The sequence below is a fragment of the Lasioglossum baleicum genome, chromosome 17 (assembly GCF_051020765.1).
Source record: "Lasioglossum baleicum chromosome 17, iyLasBale1, whole genome shotgun sequence".
Taxonomy (NCBI): Eukaryota; Metazoa; Arthropoda; class Insecta; order Hymenoptera; family Halictidae; genus Lasioglossum; species Lasioglossum baleicum.
The window spans coordinates 7,576,410-7,603,703 of record NC_134945.1 but is presented as its reverse complement, the minus strand read 5'-3'; the positions used below and the strand labels follow the sequence as shown (position 1 = coordinate 7,603,703).

The 27,294-nt window shown below is 39.3% G+C and overlaps 1 protein-coding gene across 32 annotated transcripts in view; it reads right to left on the bottom strand.

Moving 5' to 3' along the window:
- LOC143217573 (bromodomain adjacent to zinc finger domain protein 2B) overlaps positions 1–27,294 on the bottom strand; it is a 314,941-nt gene that overhangs the window by 142,160 nt on the left and 145,487 nt on the right. For all 32 annotated transcript variants that reach the window (XM_076442003.1, XM_076442005.1, XM_076442007.1 and 29 more), the window contains one exon: positions 18,646–18,723. In XM_076442003.1, the coding sequence (XP_076298118.1) occupies positions 18,646–18,663 (18 nt within the window). In that variant the 5' untranslated portion in view covers positions 18,664–18,723. Of the gene's footprint in view, positions 1–18,645; positions 18,724–27,294 lie in introns of those variants that run through there.

Sequence of the window (27,294 nt, the reverse complement as noted above, 5' to 3'; positions counted from 1 at the left end):
TCAAATTCCCGGGGGGCCCCGGGCATTTGCCCAAGTTTCCCATAGGGTAACGCGCCCCATTGTATCACCAATGTGCAAACAGAGTTGCTCGAACGGTGTGATTTTCGCAGCGACTTCAATGGAGTTAGAATCCTCCACCTGAATTGCTATGAACCTGAGTGACACGGAATTTTATTTTCTCCCTTAATGTTTTCAATAGGTTGCTAATAATATAAAAGTATTTTTAACGTTTCGAACGTTTAACGTTTAACTAGCATCGAAATACGTTGATTTTGCTTGACAATTAGCACAATTGCTTTATAACCGTTGCGCCAAAAGCATCTAAAAATTTAATAACAGCAAATACGATCGATAGAACAAACATATTTAACGTTTATCGAATTTTTGATGAAATCAGACCTACCCATTTTTGTCACGAATGCATAAAATCCGCTGTTTGATGATTATGGTTGAACATCAGTGGCACACACTTACTCCTCGTCGAAAATGTGTAACACAGCTATCGCTGTTCATGGGAACGAGGACTTTCACAGAACCATTTCACTCGACACTACTACATTATAGAAACGCACTCGAAGGATCCACGACACGTGCCGGTCAACGCTCGCGAAACAACTGAGTCGTCCTTGGATCGCATTACTTAGGTAACGGTAGATCATCCAGGTGTAGGATCATGCACACGTTCATCCCCTCTACACCGGTCACCCCTGTGAGTTGATTTTCGGCGCGAGTCCTTGGGACAAGCATCATTCAAGCTACAACCTTCAGCGTCGCACAGCGAATTGTGCATACCCCTATCAAAATTACCGGAGTGCATTCAGATGTTATTGATAAATTTGTGAAATCTAAATTGGAAAAGATTATTTAATAGAATTCCCAATCTTTTAACACTTTGCACTCCTATGTCGAGGGTGACTCGACATCGGAGAAAGGAAAATGTAAATGAAACAGGTTTTTATTGGATTTGGTTCTTCCCCCATTTATTTAAATCGTATTTTTTAGTTAAAAATAAATGTAAGTTCCACACATAGAAATTACAACAAAATTTGGGATTATATATACTGAATATATTTTTATTTTTATATATTTTTATATATAATTTTCATAGATTTTTATATATTATTTTTATATTCTTATATTCTTCAGAATCGTTTGTATATCATGTTACAGGTTCCTAAATTGTTTGGTTCCCACCAGAAACTGTATTTGTGATACATCACTATCACACAGTGAAACAAATCACTAGGGGCTATTAAGTTTTTAAGGATTAAACTTGAACAACGAGGGCTTAGACAATTTTCTTCAGAATCGTTTGTATATCATGTGACAGGTACCTAAATTGTTTAGTTCCCACCACAAACTACATTTGTGATATATCACTATCACAGGGTGAAACAAATCACTAGGGGTTACTAAGCTTTTAAGAATCAAAGATGAACAATTAGAGCTTTGACAATTTTATTAAAAATCGTCTGTTTATCGAGTTGCCGGTACCTAAATTGTTTAGTTCTCGCCAGAAACTGTGTTTGTGATACATCACTATCACACAGTGAAACAAATCACTAGGGGCTATTAAGTTTTTAAGGATTAAACTTGAACAACGAGGGCTTAGACAATTTTCTTCAGAATCGTTTGTATATCATGTGACAGGTACCTAAATTGTTTAGTTCCCACCACAAACTACATCTGTGATATATCACTATCACAGGGTGAAACAAATCACTAGGGGTTACTAAGCTTTTAAGAATCAAAGATGAACAATTAGAGCTTTGACAATTTTATTAAAAATCGTCTGTTTATCGAGTTGCCGGTACCTAAATTGTTTAGTTCTCGCCAGAAACTGTGTTTGTGATACATCACTATCACACAGTGAAACAAATCACTAGGGGCTATTAAGTTTTTAAGGATTAAACTTGAACAACGAGGGCTTAGACAATTTTCTTCAGAATCGTTTGTATATCATGTGACAGGTACCTAAATTGTTTAGTTCCCACCACAAACTACATTTGTGATATATCACTATCACAGGGTGAAACAAATCACTAGGGGTTACTAAGCTTTTAAGAATCAAAGATGAACAATTAGAGCTTTGACAATTTTATTAAAAATCGTCTGTTTATAGAGTTGCCGGTACCTAAATTGTTTGGTTCCCACCAGAAACTGTGTTTGTGATACATCACTATCACACAGTGAAACAAATCACTAGGGGCTATTAAGTTTTTAAGGATTAAACTTGAACAACGAGGGCTTAGACAATTTTCTTCAGAATCGTTTGTATATCATGTGACAGGTACCTAAATTGTTTAGTTCCCACCACAAACTACATCTGTGATATATCACTATCACAGGGTGAAACAAATCACTAGGGGTTACTAAGCTTTTAAGAATCAAAGATGAACAATTAGAGCTTTGACAATTTTATTAAAAATCGTCTGTTTATCGAGTTGCCGGTACCTAAATTGTTTAGTTCTCGCCAGAAACTGTGTTTGTGATACATCACTATCACACAGTGAAACAAATCACTAGGGGCTATTAAGTTTTTAAGGATTAAACTTGAACAACGAGGGCTTAGACAATTTTCTTCAGAATCGTTTGTATATCATGTGACAGGTACCTAAATTGTTTAGTTCCCACCACAAACTACATCTGTGATATATCACTATCACAGGGTGAAACAAATCACTAGGGGTTACTAAGCTTTTAAGAATCAAAGATGAACAATTAGAGCTTTGACAATTTTATTAAAAATCGTCTGTTTATCGAGTTGCCGGTACCTAAATTGTTTAGTTCTCGCCAGAAACTGTGTTTGTGATACATCACTATCACACAGTGAAACAAATCACTAGGGGCTATTAAGTTTTTAAGGATTAAACTTGAACAACGAGGGCTTAGACAATTTTCTTCAGAATCGTTTGTATATCATGTGACAGGTACCTAAATTGTTTAGTTCCCACCACAAACTACATTTGTGATATATCACTATCACAGGGTGAAACAAATCACTAGGGGTTACTAAGCTTTTAAGAATCAAAGATGAACAATTAGAGCTTTGACAATTTTATTAAAAATCGTCTGTTTATAGAGTTGCCGGTACCTAAATTGTTTGGTTCCCACCAGAAACTGTGTTTGTGATACATCACTATCACACAGTGAAACAAATCACTAGGGGCTATTAAGTTTTTAAGGATTAAACTTGAACAACGAGGGCTTAGACAATTTTCTTCAGAATCGTTTGTATATCATGTGACAGGTACCTAAATTGTTTAGTTCCCACCACAAACTACATTTGTGATATATCACTATCACAGGGGGAAACAAATCACTAGGGGTTACTAAGCTTTTAAGAATCAAAGATGAACAATTAGAGCTTTGACAATTTTATTAAAAATCGTCTGTTTATAGAGTTGCCGGTACCTAAATTGTTTGGTTCCCACCAGAAACTGTGTTTGTGATACATCACTATCACACAGTGAAACAAATCACTAGGGGCTATTAAGTTTTTAAGGATTAAACTTGAACAACGATGGCTTAGACAATTTTCTTCAGAATCGTTTGTATATCATGTGACAGGTACCTAAATTGTTTAGTTCCCACCACAAACTACATTTGTGATATATCACTATCACACAGTGAAACAAATCACTAGGGGCTATTAAGTTTTTAAGGATTAAACTTGAACAACGAGAGCTTAGACAATTTTCTTCAGAATCGTTTGTATATCATGTGACAGGTACCTAAATTGTTTAGTTCCCACCACAAACTACATTTGTGATATATCACTATCACACAGTGAAACAAATCACTAGGGGCTATTAAGTTTTTAAGGATTACACTTGAACAACGAGGGCTTAGACAATTTTCTTCAGAATCGTTTGTATATCGTGTGACAGGTACCTAAATTGTTTGGTTCCCACCACAAACTACATATGTGATATATCACTATCACAGGGTGAAACAAATCACTAGGGGTTACTAAGCTTTTAAGAATCAAAGATGAACAATTAGAGCTTTGACAATTTTATTAAAAATCGTCTGTTTATCGAGTTGCCGGTACCTAAATTGTTTGGTTCTCACCAGAAACTGTGTTTGTGATACATCACTATCACACAGTGAAAAATAGGACATTCCGTTTGAAAAAATCAAGGCGACCTTGAAATGTCCTCCACCACTCCACCCACAAGAAAACAATTAATACTACGTAATGTGGCCCGTCATGTACAACATAAAAAAAAAATCGCCCGAAACAAATCGCATAAAAAAAGACCGCTCGAAAACAGGTTTGACTGTACGAATATGATCACTGTCCTAAGACTCATGAGCGGAAGTGTATATCCCACGTTCGGCCGGCTGATTGGTCATTTTCATGAATTAATCCGCGGGAAATCGTCCGATCAAACCAGGGAGGGAGCGAGAGATCGCTCGCTGTAACAGTTATCCGACAGGCAAATGAAAATTTTCACTGTTGGACATTCTTCGGGCGGATATTATTCTCGCGCAGGAATTTTATTGGACCGCGTATTCCCGGAATTTTCGCGCGATTCGAAGAAACGACTGTCGGGTTATTAATTTTTATCAGGCATTATTGAACACTGCTGGCTGTCGTGCGAGTTCCCCGAAGCTATTTAAGGCAGCAGAATTATATCAGAAATTAATTTCGATGGGACGCTGTCACGATCTTGACGTTTCCGGAATGTTTTTATAAATTCATGAAATTTTAAATTGTACAAATTTTCAAAGTCAAAGCGCAGGTGCTCTGAATAATTCACCGATACGAAAATGCTCTCGTACTTGTCGTAAATTGAAAAATTCAAAATCTGCTTTATAATGCAGTGTGCTGCAGCTCTCGAGTTCAGAGCACTCTGGATAATATTTTCTAACATCGTCATCTAAACACAGACGTGACCATGCCAAATCTAAAAACCACATAAGGGAGACCGGAAGGTTAAAAAAAAGGATAAAATCTGCTCGGGCAGATATTCCAAAGGACGTCTTCAAATAAGCTACAATATTTAGTAATGTTCCTGACTGGCTCTTACATGTAATGAAAAATCAAGGAAAATGTACTGAATACTAAATAAAAGATATTAAAATTAATAATGAGTCTATATATTAGATCGGGGATAAAGAAATCCATTATTTTTACGTTATCTCAAGCGGAGAAATGATGAATTTCTTTTTCCCCAGCCTAACATAATAATGAGTTCACAGCTTAAACCACAATTTTAAAAAGAAATGCCATTTCTTCCAGATTTCTGAGGAACAAAACTATTATTTTTTTGATTGCGCATAAACGGTTTCGTCAATTTTCGTTACGGTACTGTGAAAAACATATGGTTGAGTTTATAATTATTCGCAGCACTGTGTGTTGCAGAACTAGTAGCAGAGTTTTACTAAAAATCAGAGCTGTCCTAAGACTTGTGAGCGGGAGTGTACATACGTGCAGGACGCGTCGCGTCGCGGCGTGCAGGTAGCTACACACAAGGCATCACGCGGCATTGCGTAAAAGCGAACTAATGCGTGGAAGAGAGTGTGTATTACGTGTCCCGGGGCACGATAACGCAACCTGCACATGACACGTACTTCTACATATCGCATCAGTACTGCGCTAATCCCTATTCTTAGATCGTTCGCGATTTTTCAGATTCGAGAGACTGCAACGCGATATTATCGCCGACCGCTGCGGAAAACGAACTCTTTCGATAACGAAACGATCTGTGCAATCCTCACTTTTACATCCATATTTTCTTAGCAACCGCGTTTTTCCCCTGTATTATACATATACATTGTAAAAAAAACTCAACTGTTGCATGAGAAAACAGGTGTTATTCGATGTAGAAAAGATTACATGGAATAAAATCAGGGGTTGAAACGGTTCTGAAAATAACTGTTCGAAACAGTTATGAGAACCGAAAAAATTTTATAACAGTTATGAGAATATCGGTTCTGGCTTATATCGGTTACGGTTACGGTTCTGAAGAACCGATATTATTTCGGTTCTGTAACTGTTATTTTTCGGTTCTGGATTTCGATTCTGGATTTCGGTTCTATCATTCTGTATTCTGTATTCTGTATCGTGTTCGGTCAGTTCGGTCTTATATATTTATTAGGTAAGTAGATATTTTTCGTTATTTATAATTTAAACACAATCTTTAAATAAATATAATTTTAGAATACACAGTTTATAATGTGGGAATGATTACAATCTGGTTCCTGCAATAATATTGTAATTCTTCGAAGGTAATATGCTTCTAATATTTTAAAAAGGCCCATTGTTAGATTTTAAAATCATATTCGAAATCAACAAGCAAACTTGCAATTAATTAGACTGAAACACCCTCTATAAAGGTAGTTTCAACTCTTTGCACTCGAGTGGCGACTCTGGGAACCAATAACAATTGACATATCATTATTAAAAACAGTTTTAATATTACTAAACTCATCTGTATTTTATAAATTGTAAAAAGAACTCGACTGTGTTGTATGAGAAATCAGGTTCAATTGGATGTACACAATGTAGAAAAGATTACATGGAATAAAATCATCAGGGTTGAAAGAAATGTCTTGATTTTCGTATGAAAATTGCTTCGAGTCCAAAGGGTTAAGTTTCTCATTCTAAGAAATAAGTAATACAAGATTTAATATCATACACACAAGATCAGTCATACAAGTCAGTCATACAAGATTGATTAAAATTGAGACTAATTAATACACAGTTTATAATATTGTAGATTTATAATATTTATAATATGCATTGTAAAAGCCCATTTTCAACCTATTACAATCCCATTCAAGATGAACTAGCAAAGTTGCAATTCCTTGGGTTGAATCACCTCCTATAAGGGTAATTTTAAGTTGCTCATTCTAAGAAGTAAGCAATACAAGAGTTCGATTCCAATTCCTATACGAGAACAGATTCGTTGAACTTGAGACTAATTGATACACAGTTTACAATATTGTATTTCTTCAAAGATAATATTTTTAATATTATAAAATCGACCCAAAACCAAAGGACCATTTTCAACCTACTAAAATCACATTGGAAATCAACAAGCAAAGCTGCAATTAATTAGATTGAAACACTCCCTATAAGGGTGGTTTTAAGTTGTTCATTCTAGGAATTAAGTAATACAAGAATTAACACAGTCAGTAAGTCGAGAATGATTGAAATGGGGACTAATCAATACACAGTTTCTAATATTGTAGATTTATAATATTTAATCTATTTTCAAGCTATTAAAATCCCATTCAAGATGAACTAGCAAAGTTGCAATTCCTTGGATTGAATCACCCCCTACAAGGGTAGTTTTAAGTCCCTCATTCTAGGAAGTAAGTACTACATACAAGAATGAAGACAGTAAATAATTCAAGATTGACTGAAATGGAGACTAATTGATACACAGTTTACAATATTATAGATCTTCGAAAGTAATATTTCAAATACTGTAAAAACGACTCAAAATCAATATTAAAATCACTTTCGAAATGACCAAGCAAATTCCTTGCAGTTCACCGCCTCCCATAAGACTAGTTACAACTCTCCCATTCAAGAAAAAAACTACCACAACAATTCCCGATCCTGGTCCCCTTAAAACCCTTGAAATCCTCCCCATTAATAATTAATAATATATAATTAACCTCAGAATATTGTCCATCTATTCACGATTCCAACAGTGGTATCGCCGGCGGGGGTATCCTCTACATATAATCTGTCGGCGGGGCGGGGAGGGGGGGGGGTGTATCGTGAAACCAGTCTGGTGAACGACGCGGCTGAAACAAAGCCGGCGTCCCATCCACCCCCGCGGTTCTATCTGGCGAGTCGCAGTCTCATCGTCGATCTCGATACAGATGCAACACGAGCGTCACGCGGCTATAGCGCAGCGGCAGCGGCATCCTCCGGTTCTAAAATTGCGAGAGGAGGGTTGGAAGGTGTACAGAGAGACAGCCTCGAAAGAGAGATGGAGGAAAAGGGGAGAGAGAGAGAGGAGGGGTGCACGTGGAAAAGGGGCTCGGTTGCGCCGGAGACGCAGTGGGATACGTCGATACTCTTTCTCGGGCGCATTAGTTCGTCCGACATCATCGACTAACTATCCGACGTGCCAGCAAATGCAGAACCTCTACGTGAACGCTGCGCTGCCGTCGCTGCTCGCTGGAGCTGCAGGCGATCCGGGGATACAACTGTCGTGGAATACGAATTACAGACGGAGAGAGAGAGAGGAACACCGATGGAGACGGATAGAGGACGGCACACCGAGAGAGAGAGAGGGTGATGGTGGAGGGGGTGGGTGGTGTTGGCGACCCTGCCGGTGGGAGGGGAGATGGAGAGATAGCGAGAGCGCCGGGAGAGAGAAGCACACAGGGGTAGAACGGGGTATAGCGAAGAAAAGATCGATCAGGCTCCATTGGGTAACATTTATTCGGCGCCCCTGTCACGATGCGACTCGCCCCGCGTTACGATCTCTCCTACCCGCGGAAAAATTCACGAATGGTTTTAGAACGGAGAATAGAAACGCCGATATAGAAATCCGGGAGGGTGGGAGACGAATTTCGGATCGTTAAAGCGCAACCGAGCCGGCGGACCGGGACTCTGATCGATGCAGAGGCGATTGGAAACGTTCGTTATTATAATTGGGTCTCGGATTTTCCGTGTGACGATTTTCGAAGATGCTGGTTAATTGATACGGAAGATGAGTAGACCTGGCATGTTCTTCAAGCATTTTCTAGCCGAACTGCAACGTAGGCTGCTCTTTACTTTACCGGACTTAAAATTTCTGCCTTTTTCCTACGAATTATGATGTGTTTGGTATGTAATCCAGTAGATTTGTACCTAGAGCGGATGCAGACAAAGTTTCGATCCTCTAGGATCAATGGTTCAAGAGTTATGGTCGTTTAAAGTTGAGCTTTTTGACAGGTAAGGGCGCCGTCAAAAAACTGGAAATATGCTCAACTTTAAACAACCATATCTCCTCAACTACTGATCCTAGAGGATCGAAACTTCGATCTGCAGGTTCTCCGGGTACAAATCTACTGGATTGCATACCAAATACATCATAATTAGTAGGAGAAAGGTACTAATTTTCAAAATTGCAGAGCTTAGCACGGGGATTACTTCTTCAACGGTGTTAGATCCATAATGTTAGCAAAATTAATTTTTAAATCTGCTCATTAGGGGGGCCATTTACTCTTTTGACGGATAATTATCGATAATAATTATTTAAATATTTTTAAAAATACCACGTTATTAAAACGGACTAAAAAGTATGACGTACTGCCGAGCGACGCGCGGGGAGGTGTAACGGTTAAATTTAATAGTTCTAATATCTCCTAAACGCATAGGTTTTTTTACAAATTTCTTTTTAGATATTGCATTGTCATCCAGTTCTGAGATATGTTTAAAGTTTCAAGTCACCAGCTCATTTTTTTTCTCGTCGTGCGGGAAGAGACGGTAGAAATTGGTGGCGCGGCTCTCATCGATATGCCGAACGATAATAGTGGCTTTCAACGTGACGGTTGCTCGATACTTTGGCGTTGTATAAACACAGCCAGCAACGGTCGGACTAATTAAGCTTAATTACGGTCACCCAGGCCCCCATTAATTAATTCGTCGTTCTCGCACCTGCCCGCAGGATATACAATATCGGCCACTCGGCGGCGGTCGAGCTTATACACCGTTATCCCTTTTCGAATCTTTCGGAAACGCGAGATATCGATTAGCCGTCGAGACTTCGGCTTCAAAGTTTGCTCCCACGATCGACGAAACGTCCGACTCTAAGAAACCTGCTTCCAGTTCGTCCTCTATGCGACTCATCCACGGAAACCTCGTTCGACCGTTCGGACGGTCGTCGATCCCCAAATCTTGCTAATGAATTGCTCGAATTTTCATTCGTCCGACGGTGCTGACTAGATTCTGATCGAATCGTTACTATCAGTTCCCTTTGACACACTTCTGGCGAGTACTTTATTATTCTAACCCTTTGCACTCGAAGCAATTTTAATTCGAAAATCAAAATCATTTCATCCAAACCAGATCATTTTTATCCTATGCAATCTTTTTTACATTGCGCACGTGAAATTTAACCAGTTTTCTCATGTAACAGTTGAGCTTTTCACGATTTATAGAAAACAGACGAATTTAATAATGTTAAAACTGTTTTGAATAATGGAAGTGGCAATTTTTAATGACGCCTCGGAGTCGCCATTCTATTTCTACTCGAAAATTAAACATTTCTTCCCAACTAGAATAATTCCATTCTACACAGGGTGTTTCGTTTATCTGATAACGGAAATATCTTGTGACGCACTGAAGTTACGGAGAAAGTTTGTTTACGAAAATTCTTCGGTATGAAGAGTACAATCATATGGTCCAATTTTTTTGAGGACTAGAACGGTGGGGAGGGGGGATTTCAAAGTCAAATTAAGTTTTTTAAATGGAATGTCCTATTTTTTACACCATAGATCGATAGAGTATCAAATTCCGAGTAGAAAAGTGTTGACCTTCATACGTCCTAAACCTAATAGTTTACGAGATATCATCGAAACAATTTTCATTCTTCTTTGGTTAATATCTCGGTAACTATTAGGTTAGGGACGTATGAGGTTCAACACTTTTATACTCGGAATTTGATACTCTATCGATCCATGGTATAAAAACAGGACATTCTATTTAAAAAAATCAAGGTGACCTTGAAATGTCCTCTATGCCTCCACCCACGCAGAAAATGTCCGTGTCATGTTATGGGCCCCTCTGTACCGTACAAATTTTGCTGATAACATTTTTCTATATTGTTACAAATAACGGATATATTAATTGTTTTCTTGTGGGTGGAGTGGTGGAGAACATTCCAAGGTCATCTTGAATTTTTTAAATGGAATGTCCTATTTTTTATACCACAGATCGATAGAGTATCAAATTCCGAGTAGAAAAGTGTTGACCTTCATACGTCCTAAACCTAATAGTTTACGAGATATCATCGAAACAATTTTCATTCTTCTTTGGTTAATATCTCGGTAACTATTAGGTTAGGGACGTATGAGGTTCAACACTTTTATACTCGGAATTTGATACTCTACCGATCTATGGTATAAAAAGTAGGACATTCCATTTAAAAAACTTAATTTGACTTTGAAATTCCCCCTCCCCGCCATTCTAGTTCTCAAAAAAATTAGACTATATGACTGTGCCCTTCATGCCGAACAATTTTTGTAAACAAATTTTCTCCGTAACTTCAGGCGCGTCACAAGATATTTCCGTTATCAGATAAACGAAACACCCTGTATGATCCGTTTCATTTTGTGGATATGAAATTGAGATATAACACCTCATACGCGTATTGGCACAATTGTGTTTTTCGTAAATAACTCGTTAACAAAGCCGCGGACGCGATTTTCGCAAAGGAAAATGTTGCTTCAAATGATCTCTGGAACATTTCCGGATGTCGAAAGAATTTTTTAGAATTTGAAAATTCTTTTTCAGGAGATTTTGCAAAATCCTTTTAAAGCAACTTTTGAATTGAGATCATTTGAAGCAACATTTTCCTTTGCAAAAATGTCGTCCGAGGCTTCGTTAAGGAGTTATAAACGAAAAACCACGGACCAATCAGAGCGCGAGCTAGATGCGTATTGGCACAATTGTGTTTTTCGTAAATAACTCGTTAACAAAACCGCGGACGCGATTTTCGCAAAGGAAAATGTTGCTTCAAATGATCTCTGGAACATTTCCGGATGTCGAAAGAATTTTTTAGAATTTGAAAATTCTTTTTCAGGAGATTTTGCAAAATTCTTTTAAAGCAACTTTTGAATTGAGATCATTCGAATATTTTCCTTTGCATAAATGGCGTCCGTTCTACAGCCCGAAAATCTAAGAACACAGTTGGACATGCTGCTTCCAGTCGATTGGCGTCGCGTCGTTTCAGCGCCATATTTTCGGGAGGGGGCCACGGAATGGGACTGGGGTTCCCGTTAACGCTCGCCACGAGAGCACACCGCGGCGACTATCGATCGGTCGAACGAGCCCTTCTGACTTATTCAAAGTATCTCGAATCCCCGTCGATGTTGTCTATTCTATTCGCGGGCCGGGGCTCGGCCCGCCGCGACGCTGCGAATACTATCCGTCCTGGTCGTAATAGAAATAGAATGCCGGTTGAATGGCATCTGACGGTCCTCTAATTGGTTGGAAATGCCGAATTAGAGCGTCGATCGGGAGGGTGAGGCTCTCTCGGTTCTCTCATAGAATCCACGATCGACGAATTTTATTCCACAGATCGTTAGCCAGCGTATGGATCTACCCGTTGCATGATTAACGAGTCGGAAACGGGGATCGGGCCGGACCGGGCCGGGCTTATGGTCGATTTCGCCGATCCAGATTTACTCGCGAATTTCCTGCGATGCTGGACCCTGCCACGGCGAGATTAGCTTCCTTTCTCGCCGTTAAATTTGTCCTAACAATTCCGTAAAAGGAAGTATTATTAAATTGTTATTAATAACGTCGCCCGACGGTCGTCATTTCATTCATCTCCCGGATTTGTCCGACTTTTTACCGATGAAAATGAGCTCTTAGGACAGGCCTGGCCAACACGCGGCTCGCGAGCCGCATGCGGCCCGACGGGCGATTTTATATTTCTATTGCAACTTTTGTTTCTCGTTGTAGGTATACAAAACAGTGGCGCACCCAGGGGGGGAGCCAGGGGGCCAAGTCCCCCACCAAGAAAAAAATGTTCAGCTTCCAAAATTAAAATCGCGGAATAGCCCTGGGTACCGTTGATAGATATTTTGGCTTAAAAAAAAGTCATCACGCAAAACCTAGGGCTGGGTTCAACTCGGCCCCCACCAAGATTACATCCTGGGTGCGCCACTGATACAAAAGATATTAAATAAATGAAAAATTGCATGAGTAATATTGTTATAAAGCGCAAGTGCGACGTACATACAAGTCCACTAATTGTTTCCGTTTTTTTCCATTTCTCCATCGAAAAGCCGAACGAAATACATATGTACTATCACTGCCAGCAAATCTTTGAGTTGCTCGAAACACTGCCGCATGAATAGAAGGGCTGAAAACGTATGTTGTGGTCGTATCGTGGACAGGGAAAACTGTTGGTACTTCGTCATCGAGCGCTTATTTCATCGAGTCTGCGGGATTGATCCTTTCTGGCCTCAATACTGCCGGAAATAACCAGGAACCAGTGCGCGAAGTTCGCAATATTTCCCGTAACTTGCTGGACGAAACCCAAAATTGAAGTTGCGAACTGAAACTTCCAGTCATCTTCTCGCGAACAAATTACTAAACTCGTGGGCGATTAACTCCGTCAATAATGTGGCGGATAAGATAGCGCGAATATTATTTTCAATCAATTTTTCGATCACTGGGCACTATTTTAAATGTAATTTCAAAGTAGTGTTGGGTTCGAACACTCGACAGAAAAATTGTTTAGTTAGAATTTAGTTAGAACTGATGCAAATTACTCGTGCAATACTGAAATGTTTAGTAATTAATAGCTCAAAAATGCGACTTAATTAGTAGTATTATTTGTATATTTGTATATTTATATATTTGTATATTTATATATTAGAATATTTCTATATTTGTATATTTCTATAGTTGTATACTTATATATTAGAATATTTATATATTTGTATATTTCTATATTTGTATATTTCTATATTTGTATATTTCTATATATGTATATTTCTATATTTGTATATTTATATATTTGTATATTTATATATTTGTATATTTATATATTTGTATACTTATATATTTCTATATATATATTTGTATATTTATATATTTGTATATTTAAATATATTAGAATATTTCTATATTTGTATATTTCTATATTTGTATATTTCTATAGTTGTATACTTATATATTAGAATATTTATATATTTGTATATTTTTATATTTGTATATTCCTATATTTGTATATTTCTATATTTGTATATTTATATATTTGTATACTTATATATTTCTATATTTCTATATTTGTATATCTGTATATTTCTATATTTGTATATTTCTATATTTGTATATTTCTATATTTGTATATTTATATATTTGTATATTTATATATTTGTATACTTATATATTTCTATATTTCTATATTTGTATATCTGTATATTTCTATATTTGTGTATTTCTATATTTATATATTTCTATATTTGTATATTTGTATATTTGTATATTTCTATATTTGTATATTTCTATATTTGTATATTTATACATATATTTGTATATTTATATATTTAGTATTTATATATAATTAGAATTTAATTCTTTAAATTTCTTAAAACTTTTATAACAATACGTGCTTGATTGAAGAAATTCATTTAATAATTTTTCACTCACAGAATTCTATTCCATATACATAATAAACATTATAAAAGTGTAACGCATTTCGTTCGAAGGGAAACGTCCTCTTTTACATTATCATCTATCCCACATAAATAAAAAATAGTCGCATTAAATTCAATCAAACATTATAGCCTATATATGTAACTTTCTCGAGATTGTTCTACGCTATAAAGTTCCACGGTCCAATTATAATACTATTAATCTGAAAAATTTTATTACACCGCTGTAAACATGCAAAGTAATAACTGTCTAGCTGGTAGTCGCTAGTTGCACCACTGTCTATGATATTATTGACTTCGCCGGTTTTATTACATCGTTATAAGGTAATAATATCCTCTTTCATTAATCGCGAACCTGATATCGTGCCACTGAATGACGGTATTATGTTAAAAGAAAGACGTGTTAATTTCCAATATTTTATAGATTAAATAGCATTCCTTTTAACGTCTTCAAATATATCGCGGTAAACAACCGAGAAACCAGGAAGTTCGAAGTTCTCTAATCTTCTCTTTAAAGCCACCATTTCAATCTTTCAAAAATCCATATTTCACGCTCCGGTTTCCAACAAACCTTTCCCAATACAGTAAATCCTTTATAAACGCAAAAAGGCCGTACACGATAAATGCAAAAAAATATCCCCTCCACTGTAGTAATTTGATCTCGGCTCGGGTATATCGGTGTAAACCACTACTAAACGCCGGCACAGTTCAAAGGCCCGCGCGTCCTCACAATGTAATGCCAGCCAGATAGCACAAAGACGTCTTAAAGACGGCTGTTCGACGTCTATACGACGTTCAGGAGACGTCTATACGACGTTCAGGAGAAGTCTATACGACGTTCAGGAGACGTTCGTAGGACATTCGAGATGGCTTTAAGACGTCCCTGAGAACTATTAAAGGTCCATAAATGCACTGTCCTTCTCTACGTTCAACTCGGTCTTCGAAGCTCAAAAAAAAAATAGTGTCCGTCTACGAACTTTGCAAACGAACCACCCCGAGGCTGTAATATCAAAGATAAAGCGGCGAGTAGGTCACACGAACCTAACATCACGGAAAGACGAGTACTTTCCACCGGTTTTTACTATTGCAAGATTAACCTGTACCAACCATAATCCACGATCCATACCGGTTCGAGTGGACACCGCGAGAGACGGCTGGCTTCGTTTCGACAAAGAAAGGCACAGGCCGCGAAAGGAGTTATGGTAATTAAATCGGAATAATAGGCCCGTTGCGAAACGGCTCTTCGGAAATGCTCCTCCGCTTTCTCCTGATAGCGCGTTCCTCTATGACAGTGGTCGGCCAACTATGGCTCTTAGGCTACTTGAGCGTGGCTCTTCCATATTCCGCGTGTGTTTAAAAGAATTCTATTTTATTTTAATTAAATTTTATTTTATTTTAGTTATATTTTATTTTACTTTAATTTTGTAGACACTGAGGATTCCTTTTCTCTCCGTACGTCTTCAGAGTCGCCAGTAGATATTACTATATTGTTCTAAATATTTGCTACCTTCTTAAATTTGTTTATATTGAATAAATAATTACAATTTCATATACAGTCGAACCTGTTTTTGTGCGGTCTTTTTCGATGCGATTTGTTTTGTGCGATTTTTCTGTGCGATGTTTTTTGTGCGATTTTTTTTTTTATGCGGTATATGAACATCAGATCAGATCAGCAGGATATTTATAAATAAATAAGATTATTATAAAGTACGATGTCTAGTTTTATTTTTTATTCAGTGTACCTAATGTTAACCAATTTCTAATAAAAACAGGGTTCTTGTAAAGAGATTTGGCTCTTGAAAGAAATCTAAATCGTTGAACTGCTGATATTTTGCTCTTTTGAGTAACGAATTTGCCGACCACTGCTCTATGACAGTGCCGAGTCAAAACTCCTGGGTTGGAAGTGAAGTTGAAAGTGAAGTTGAAATTGAAAAATTAAAGTTAAAATCGAAATTGGAGTTGGAAATGAAGTTTTGAAATTGAAGATGAAATCAAAAAATTAAGGTTGAAATTGAGAAATTGATGTTGAAACTAAAAAATGCAAGTGAAAATTGAAAAAGTGAAGTTGAAAGTGAAGTGGAATTTGAGAAATTGAAGTTGAAATTGAACAATTGATGTTGACACTGAAAAAATGATGTTGAAATTGAAAAATTGATGAGGAATTGAAGTTGAAATTCAAAAATTGATGTTGAAAACTGGAAAATGGAAGTGGAAATGGAAAAAGTGAAGTGGAATTTGAAATATTGATGTTGAAATTGAAGTTGAAATTGAAAAATTGATGTTGAAATTGAAAAATTGAAGTTGAAATTGAACAATTGATGTTAAAATTAAAGTTGAAATTGAGAAATTGATGTTGAAACTGAAAAATGGGAGTGGAAACTGAAAAAGTGAAGTTGAAATTGTAGTTGAAATTGGAATGTTGAGATTCAAGTTGAAATTGAAGAGTTGAAATTGAAAGTGAAGTTGAAATTGAAATGTTGACATTGAAATTGAAGTAAAAACACTAACTCAAACAAATATGGAGAGGCCATATTTTGGGTCAAGTAGATAATAGAGGGGCAGAAAGAAAATAGGTCTAAAATGGCTGCTGCCCGGAAAATAAAATGTTATTCGATTCGAGTTTCTTAAAATTCGTCTACAAGAATTGCAAATTGCAAAAACATCCGCAGTCTAATAATTATACACGACTCACGTTGGCACTGAAAGTGTTAACAACTTAACAATTGCCCCCCCCCCCCCCCGATTTGTCTAGCTCCTTTCTAGCGAATGGTTTCCCGATCGATTTCCGATAACGTCGAGTCCACCGCGTTAGGCGAATCCAGAATGATCGCAGAAGGAGATACACACAGTTTGCCGATTCTTGGAAGCCAATCTGTGCTTATTGGAATTTATAGTTATCAACAGTGACGCGTGGACCGCTTTCATAATTTTATGAAAATTCTGGCCGCCCCAGAAGCATTCAACAAGTACCATGAGCGCATTAAACTTAAAGCGGTAACGCGGACCATCCTGAATCCATCGCGTTCCCAATACTCGAGTTCTCTGCACTCGATGAAGACACCTTTTCCTGTCTCTTTAGTACCGGTCACTTATCTCAAGTTGTAGCGATACTGACCGAGTTTTTGTGACGACTACAATCCGTTTAAGTGTTCCTGGAAACCCATTCGCCGACCGGGCACGATTGACTTGCGCTGAAGCCGAGACTGCGGTATCGTTTGTTCGCGATAATTGTATGGTACCGTGTTCTCAATCATCGAAAAGCAATTCTCAAGTTTAACGATGAACTTGACGAGAGTCGGTCGTTCAAGCAAACTTGCAAATGATGAAATTTACGGGTGAGAGGAATCCAGTTGACTTCTGGATCGCCATAGTGTATCGGTGTGGGTCCCATGGAAATCACCGACAATAAATTTGATCGACAACGATTTTGACCGACAACAAATTTGATAGACAACGATTTTGACCGCAACAAATTTGATCGACAACAAATTTGATAGACAACGATTTTGACCGCAACAAATTTGATAGACAACGATTTTGACCGCAACAAATTTGATAGACAACGATTTTGACCGACAACAAATTTTATCGACAACGAATTTGATTCACAATTACTTGAGGCGACCACAGTATGTATATTACCATACATTATTATCACATATGTATTATATGCATTATCATACAGTATTATCATACTATGGTCGTCTCAAGTCGTTGTGGATCAAATTCGTTGTCGGTCAAATTCGTCGACGGTCAAAATCGTTGCCGATCAAATTCATTGTCGGTCAAACTCCTTTTCGATTAAAGGCGTTGTCGGCCAAATCTGGAGTAGGTGAAATCCCGCAGATTTCAATGTACTTTTCTGTCTCTAAAAGCCTTTTTTGACTGATGGGATGACCAGAGCCCCCTGCGGTGTACCTTCCTCTTTCGAATGTGAGCCCTCACCCAGCCCAAAATATATCTAATAAGGTATAAACATAATCTCGTTAATCTCATGACCAGAGCCCCTACGATGAATTGGGGTTTTAAGATACTTGATGTATCATTCTCAGGTACGGAATAGCATTAGTACAATACAAGAATATTTCCCGCTTAGCACCGTTGTTTACCCTGTACTAAGTTGGGGGGGGGGGGATATTCTTGGTCGGATTTACTGTATTTGATTTTTCATTTAAGAAGGTTTATATAAGTAAGATAAAATCCACGGTGATTGTGTCCTAATGATTATTTTCAAGCGAAAATACAAATTGGTGCCTGGAAAAATCATTTGAGTGTGTTCAGATTGTTTAGTTCACTTACCGTGAAGGTAGATCGCATAATTTTCACGGCTAGCCGAAGATGGGAACATCGGACATCCTTTTATTCACGAACTGGACCCTGCACAGAAATTATAGAGATTGTTAGACACGAAGACATTACAAAATAGAATAGATGATGCGAGCTTCAAAATGAGCCTAATTTCGTCGTCGCACAACTCGTTTCCACAAAGTTATAACAATTTAAACATTACGAAATCGTCCAAAAATTCTGTCTCAAAAACGTTTGCAATAAAAATTGATTTTTAAGCGAACAATACCGATGCAGCATCGTGGAACGCTTCTCTAGTTTCCCACCCGCAATGTCTCCCAAAATCATGTTTAGAAAACTTTCTACAAACCACGCTTACATTAAAAAGCACTAAAAAGTAGGGAGTAGGGAGCGCTGGGTCGAGGAGTGGGGATCGCAGAACGCGATCACGTGCTACCGAGTGTCGCGCGACGAGGTGTAACGGTTAATATTAAAATTCTTTTTATCTCCTAAACGCACAGTATTTTTTAAAATTTTGTTTTTTAATATTGCATTGTTATCCAGTTCGGAGCTACGTATAAACTTTCCAGTCTCTAGCTCATCGGGAAGCGATTCAAAATTCGATTACAAGATCTGACGCACGCAACGACAACTCGGCAAGCTAATACAAGCGCGGTACTAAAGAATGTGGAGGCCGAGCAACAGATTTCCTTGGAAATAACGCGGTCCGTGTTCGAAAATTGTCGACGGAGGGCATCGTTCGACGTGCCGGCTGCCTATCGACGTCGAATCTCGCAAAAACTGGTCGCCCGAGATCCGCGAAGGTGGGCAACTCCGTTGATGAGTATCCGACGACGCTTGCAGCAGGGTGGAGCATCGGATCTGGCATGGAAATTGCCGGCGAGAATGATCGATAATAGTTTTTTGCGGCGTGTGTGTGCGCGAGAGTGTACTCGCGCGTGGTGCTCGAATAAGAGGGGGGTGGGGGGGGGGTGCTCCCGAATGCAGTTTTGATAAGATCGATAAGCCTCGCGGGCCGATGCATTCGCGAAACCCGCTCCGGGCGCAGGCCTGTCCTCCCCTTGATTCGGCGGCGCACACAATGTAATACTTTGACGCAATATGCAGGCGAATTTATTACGCGGCGCAGGTAGATTTAAGTGCATAATGATACGCCGCGCGGCGAGTTTGTAATTACGGGCTCGCCGTTTCATGGCTGCCGTATTGTGTGCGGAAGATATCCCGGTTTTATCGGCTTCCTCCTCTCCGGGCTTCACCGACATTGGTGAAAAACTCTTATTCTCTCCTCTCTCTCTCTCTCTCTCAGGGCCGTCCTAACCTGAGGGCTAAATGGGCTAAGCCCTGGGGCGCAAGCCTTTTGGGGGCGACAATTTGTATTGATGTTATATCATATTTTAAATAATTCATTTAGACTCGCCCAAATAATAAATAATTATTCTTGCTATTTATTCGAATATCCAAATAACAAACAGCTTGTTATTTAAATTTTGAATTTAAATAATTATTTATTTAAATATTGCCCAAAACACTGCTATTGAACTTGGTCTCACCCGTGGAAATAAATAAATTTGCAAGACAATGTTCCCGAAAAGTAACACTCTGTCCCAGGTCAATATTCCCAGCATCCCATTCCCTCTAAAACTGTCCAAAGCAACAGATAACAATACGGAACAATGCACGGAAGCGATCCCCATTAAACAATAAAATTACAGTGACGAGCCGGGACAATAAACACTCGTGCACTCGTCGAGCGGTGCATTTCCGCGATTTTTCGGGGGCCGAGATGCAGCTCGAAAATCACGCGCGACGTTTCACGACTAATTTGGAAAAAAAAAGGAGAGAAAGGCGAGATAGAGAGACAGAGCGAGAGAAGGGGAAGAGAGAGGGGAATGGAGAAGCGCAACGAGGCACGGTGAAGAACAATCGCGTGTTTAGTGCTCCTCGGCGTCGAGTCGGGCGGTATATAATTAAAAAAAATAATTTTTCAAGTGTTCTACGCTCAAAAGAGTGGAAGCTATGGCGCTCGAGGGGACGGAAATAGAGTCGGCACGGAATTACGCTGTGAATTTCCCTCTCTCTCTCTCTCTCGCGCGCTGTTTCTGTCTTCTCCCGTGTCACTGCTGGTTATTAACTGCTACTCGACTACACTTTGTTAAACATCGAGTTTCACTAGCAATCGAACGATGCAACCGACCCGGATATCGTTTCCCTCATTTCATTTTTTTTTCTTTCGGCGATCTTTCGATTCGCTTCGACGAGTCTCGGTTACGCCTCGCGATCTCGATTCTCGAAATCGTCGCTAGTGAGGGCGAAAATATTGTGCATAAAATTCATGTTGTTCGTGGAAGAACTAATTGCATTATAGTATGGTACCCTCCATTTTTATTTTACCACACTTATATTAGCTTGCGGAGGAGTCGTTGTTGTATGCGTCAAATCTTGTAATCGAATTTTAAACCACTTCCCGACGAGCTAGAGGACTTGAAACTTTAGGCATAGGTCAGAACTGTGGATGACAATGCAATATGAAAAGACAAATTTGAAAAGAAACTGTGCGTCTAGGAGAAAAAAAATTAATATTGACCGTCACACCTCGTCGCGCGACGCTCGGTAGTACGTGATCGCGTTCAGCGATCCCCACTCCGCGCCCCAGCGCTCCCCACTCCACTACGCGTTCCACTGACCCACTTCGCAACGAAGGAGCCCAGTGCACTGTTGCCGGAATCGTGGTACCGTGGTATGAACTCTTTGCACTCGAATGGCGAGAGTCTGAGGCGCCACTAAAAATTGCCATACCATTATTCAAAACAGTTTTAACATTATTAAATTTGTCTGTATTCTATAAATTGTAAAAGGCTCAACTGTTATATATAAGAAAACAGGTTCAATTTGATGTGCACAATGTAAAAAAGATCACATAGAACAGAAATGATCTGGGTTGAAACAAATATCTTGATTTTGGAATTGAAATTGCTTCGGGTGCAAAGGATTAAACCGTAGCCCCACCAGCCCCCCTCCCCCCACTATGACCTACTGTTGCCCCTACTTCCCTTTTCCAACGGGCTACTATGTGACATGATGCCCTGGTGAGTGTAGTGCGCGAGCGCGTTGGAAAAGGAAAGTAGGGGCAACAGTAGGTCATAGTGGGGGTATGGGTTAGTAAATACCACGGTACCACGATTCTGTCATCACTGTAATAGCGTTGACTAGCGTTTCACCTTGAAGCGTGACGGATTAGACTCATTCACTACCCAGAAAAAATTCAGCGCGGCACACCTGGCTGTTTCTAGCTCGCTCAGATAAACTCGACACCCCGAGTTCCCCCGAATAGCGTTTCACCTCGGAGCGTGACGCATTAGACTCATTCACTGCCCAGAAAAAAATTCAGCGAGGCACACCAGTCTGTTTCTAGCTCGCTCGGCTTCTATCGGCACCCTGGAGTCCCCCGAATAGCGTTTCACCTTGAAGCGTGACGGATTAGACTCATTCACTGCCCAGAAAAAAATTCAACGCGGCACACGTGGCTGTTTCCAGCTTTGCTCGGCTAAACTCGGCTCCCCAGTGTTCACCCGAATAGCGTTTCACCTCGGAGCGTGACGGATTAGACTCATTCACTGCCCAGAAAAAATTATCGCCTTTTGCACGAGGAAAACGAGCACGAAATAAGCGCACGTTTCATTAGACCGAGGATCGCGCTAATGGTCATTTCGATGCGCGCGTAAGTGCGCGTATTTAGTCTCGAGTGCAGTATGACTTCCAGCGCTTTAGATTTCATTAAGATGTATATTTTATTTGTTCCTCGAGCATTTTTACGAGCCATAAACGCAAGAGAGCAGCTGTATATCCTTTAGATCAACCGTTCCTTAACTTGAGCATCCTGCTTTGCTGCCTTCTTCCAGAGGCAAAAGGTGTTCACATAATCCAACATATAAAGTTCATCCAGGATATCGCGGATGGAGAGTGCCTCTCGAACGAGGATTTCCGCGTTGGACGACTCTCGCAGGCGAGATGCAGCGAGCTGCAGCGGGGAATGCAACCGTATAATGGCTGGTCTGAGTAATACACGCACACACAGCCAGCTCAACATAAGTGTTTCAACAAATCATCTTAGTCCGTGGAAAATATATATGCTTTCTTCCGTGTTTTGCGCGTGCTCGATCTGCAATGAGATTTTCCTTTGGAGGCAATGTTTTTGAGAAGTGCACACGGACACAATGTTCAGTGGGAACACTGAAAATGTCTTCATTCAAACGTTTTGTTAAGGGTGTGGTCAGAAAAAATGCATTTATGAACACTCCAGAAGAGGGTAGTGCGGGACTCGGGGAAACAGGTGGTCGGTCTCCCCACTACCCGCTAAAAAATACTCCACCCCTGGGACAGCCAATAGGCTGCCCCTCTACTCGCCTCAGTAAATTTATTATGAAATTTAAAATTCAGCGGAAATTTTAAATTAGAATACAAATTAGTAGTGTGCCGATACATTTCTCCTGACCTAGAATATTTCATTTATGACTTCTTCAAGTGAAAACTTCTCTGGGCGCACGGCGTACACAATTGCTGGCCAGTGAATGAGTCTAATCCGTCACGCTCCGAGGTGAAACGCTGTTCGGGTGAACTCGGGGATCCGAGTTTAGTCGCGCAAAGTTAGAAACAGACTGGTGTGCCGCGTCGATTTTTTTTCTGTGCAGTGAATGAGTCTAATCCGTCACGCTCCTAGGTGAAACACTATTCGGATGAACTTGGGGAGCCGAATTTAGCCGAGCAAAGTTAGAAACAGCCAGGTGTGCTGCTCTGAATTTTTTCTGGGCAGTGAATGAGTCTCATCCGTCACGCTTCGAGGTGAAACGCTATTCGGGGGTACTCCGGGGTGCCGATAGAAGCCAAACAAGCTAGAAAGACTGGTGTGCCGTGCTGAATTTTTTCTGGGCAGTGAATGAGTCTAACCCGTCACGCTCCGAGGTGAAACGCTGTTCGGGTGAACTCGGGGATCCGAGTTTAGTCGCGCAAAGTTAGAAACAGACTGGTGTGCCGCGTCGATTTTTTTTCTGGGCAGTGAATGAGTCTAATCCGTCACGCTCCTAGGTGAAACGCTATTCGGGGGAACTCCGGGGTGCCGATAGGAGCCAAACAAGCTAGAAAGACTGGTGTGCCGCGCTGAATTTTTTCTGGGCAGTGAATGAGTCTCATCCGTCACGCTTCGAGGTGAAACGCTATTCGGGGGAACTCCGGGGTGCCGATAGAAGCCAAACAAGCTAGAAAGACTGGTGTGCCGCGCTGAATTTTTTCTGGGCAGTGAATGAGTCGAACCCGTCACGCTCCGAGGTGAAACGCTGTTCGGGTGAACTCGGGGATGCCGATAGAAGCCGTAGAAGTTTATGTATATGAAACTGATGCAATCTACTCGTTCTTCAAAAAAGCTTCCCCATTTTTAATGCAATGAAAGAAGTCTGTAATTTTTAAGCTATCGAAAAATCCTTTGATAACTTTGTTGATGGGTCACTAAAGACTACATATATTTAAAGATGTGGTTGAGAAAACGCGTACTAAATCTCTAAGCGATACTTCCGAAGACCCGCACCCCACTCCTGCCTGCTGTAGCGTTCGCATAAAGGCAGCGAAGCAGAGAAACTCCGGTAGTTTTTCCACGGAATCGCGTTTCCCCGATGTTTTCCTCGATAATCGCAGCTCGCAGCAGCACACACACGGCTACTTTTGAACCGTCCGGTACACGCGGATGATTTGTTCCTGGAAGTTCAGGAACTTATTGATTCCTGGCAGCTACGTGGGAGACGCCGACTCGCCGCCGGTTTCGTGTCGTAGCTCGCGATCACGATTCACCGGCTCCATCCACACGATATTTCCAGCCTCGTTGTGCAACCGGCGCGTAATTATTCAAAAGCATCGTGCGCGAACGCACGCGTGCATGTCGCAGCCGCGACGATCGACTCGCTCTCTTGCGATCTACGATCTATACGTTCGACGATTTCGCCTTGTTTCCGCGATCCGGCGGCGACGTTTGATCTCCGATCGCTATGAGTGACTCCGACGATTGGGAAACTGGCGGATGTTTATGCGATTTTCAATTTCTGTAGACAAGTTTTCTGGGAGCGACGTCAAATGAAATCTATTTTCTCTCTTCCTCTGTCAACGGCAACGGTCTTTCTTCATCCAAAATAAATGAAAATGGTACTTTAAATTTTCTATCGAATCTTCCAGAATTTTTTGAACATTTTCATCTGTTTATGCAATTTTCAATTTTTGTAGACGAATTTTCGGGAAGCAAATTCAAGTAAAATCGATTTTCAACGGGAACGGGTTTTCTCGATCCAAAATAAATGAAAATGGTACTTTAAATTATGTCGAATCTTCCAGAATTTTTTAAACGTTTTCATCTGGCGGATGTTTATCCAATTTTCAATTTTTGTAGACGAATTTTCAGGAAGCGAAATCAAGTAAAATCGATTTTCAATGGGAACGGTCTTTCGCGATCCAAAATAAATGAAAATGGTACTTTAAATTCTATCGAATCTTCCAGAATTTTTTGAACATTTTCATCTGTTTATGCAATTTTCAATTTTTGTAGACGAATTTTCGGGAAGCAAATTCAAGTAAAATCGATTTTCAACGGGAACTGTTTTTCTCGATGCAAAATAAATGAAAATAGTACTTTAAATTATGTCGAATCTTCCAGAATTTTTTGAACATTTTCATCTGGCGGTTGTTTATGCAATTTTCAATTTTTTTAGACAAATTTTCAGGAAGCGAAATCAAGTAAAATCGATTTTCAACGGGAACGGGTTTTCTCGATCCAAAATAAATGAAAATGGTACTTTAAATTCTATGGAATTTTGCAGCATCTTTTGAACACTTTCATTAGCAATAAAAGTACAGTCGAACCTATTTTTGTGCGGTAGATAGGAACTGCAGAAAAAAATATTCTCCAACTTCAATTTTTCAAAACTTATTTAAGAAAATTTTTTTTATGCGATGGACAGAGACTGCATAAAAAAAATCTCACTTAGAAAATATGTCAAAGCTATACCAAATAGCGACAAACTACTTTCCAGACAAAATAAATAATTAAATTGCACATGGAAACATTTTAAATTCTCCTTGTAAACATGGAGAAATTTTCAAAATGTACATATTCAGGATATCTTGGAAGACGTAGTCGTTATCAAAAAAGTGTTCCTACAAAAGTTGTTTGGTATGACGGGCTACATTACTTAGTATAATTGTTTTCTTGTGGGTGGAGTGGTGGAGGATATTTCAAGGTCACCTTGATTTTTTTAAACAGAATGTCCTATTTTTCATACCATGGATGGATTGAGTATCATATTCTGAGTATAAAAGTGTTGACCTTCATATGTCCTAAACCTAATAGTTAACGACATATTATCCAAAGAAGGAAGAAAATTGTTTCGATAATATCTCGTTAACTATCAGGTTCAGGACATACGAAGGTCAACACTTTTATACTCAGAATTTGATACTCTATCGATGTATGGTATAAAAAATAGGACGTTCCATTTTAAAAAACCCAGGTGACCTTGAAATGTCCTCCATCACTCCACCCAGGAGAAAACAATTAATACTACATAATGTAGCCCGTCGTACCAAACAACTTTTGTAGGAACACTTTTTTTATAACTACAACGTCTTCCGAGATATCCTGCTGATCTGATCTGATACTCATATACCACATTAAAAAAATCGTACAAAAAAAATCGCATAGAAAAAGGCCGCACAAAAGCAGGTTTGACTGTATAAAAATTATAGACAAATTTCAAGAAAGTAGAATCAAATGAAATACATTGAATTTAATGCTTCAGCATTTTTCGAGATTTTTCATTAGTCATAAATGCAGTCCATTAATTAGAGTCGACGTTGTTTTCATAACGGTGCTGGTGGCTATTTGTAAATACAAATTTCATGGCGATGCGTATAAATATGTTCTAATTTTAACCGATTTATGTTGCAAGTCATCGCAGTTGCAGGATAGCTGTGATCAAATCGAAACTGTTTACAGTCGGCGATTATGTAACTGCGTTCATTATGGTTGCAGATGCATATAAATATGTTCTCGGAACGATGACAAGTTGTGTCACAGCAAGAGTGATTTTTAACTATGGTTGCCCGATAAATGAATCCCAAATCGTCGTCAGCGAGGTACAGTAATACTTTCGGGTAAACTGTGCGTTTACTCAAAGGACTGGACTCAAAATTAGTACCTTTCTCCTACGAATTATGATGTATTTGGTATGTGATCCAGTAGATTTGTACCCAGCGCGGATGCAGACGAAGTTTCGAACCTCTAGGCTCAATACTTGAGGAGATATGGTCGTTTAAAGTTGAGCATTTTTGACAGGTAAGGGCGCCGTCAAAAACTGAAAAATGCTCAACTTTAAACGACCATAACTCTTCAACTATTGATCCTAGAGGATCGAAACTTCGATCTGCAGATTCTTCAGGTTCAAATCTACTGGATTACATACCGAATACATCATAATTCGTAGGAGGAAGGCACAAATTTCGAGTCCGCTAAAGAACCGTTTTCGCGAAGAACGGGGGAAACAGAGGGAAAGAAAGAAAGACAGACTGAAAGAGAGAGAGAGATGCGCCCGACTAAATTCGTTACGG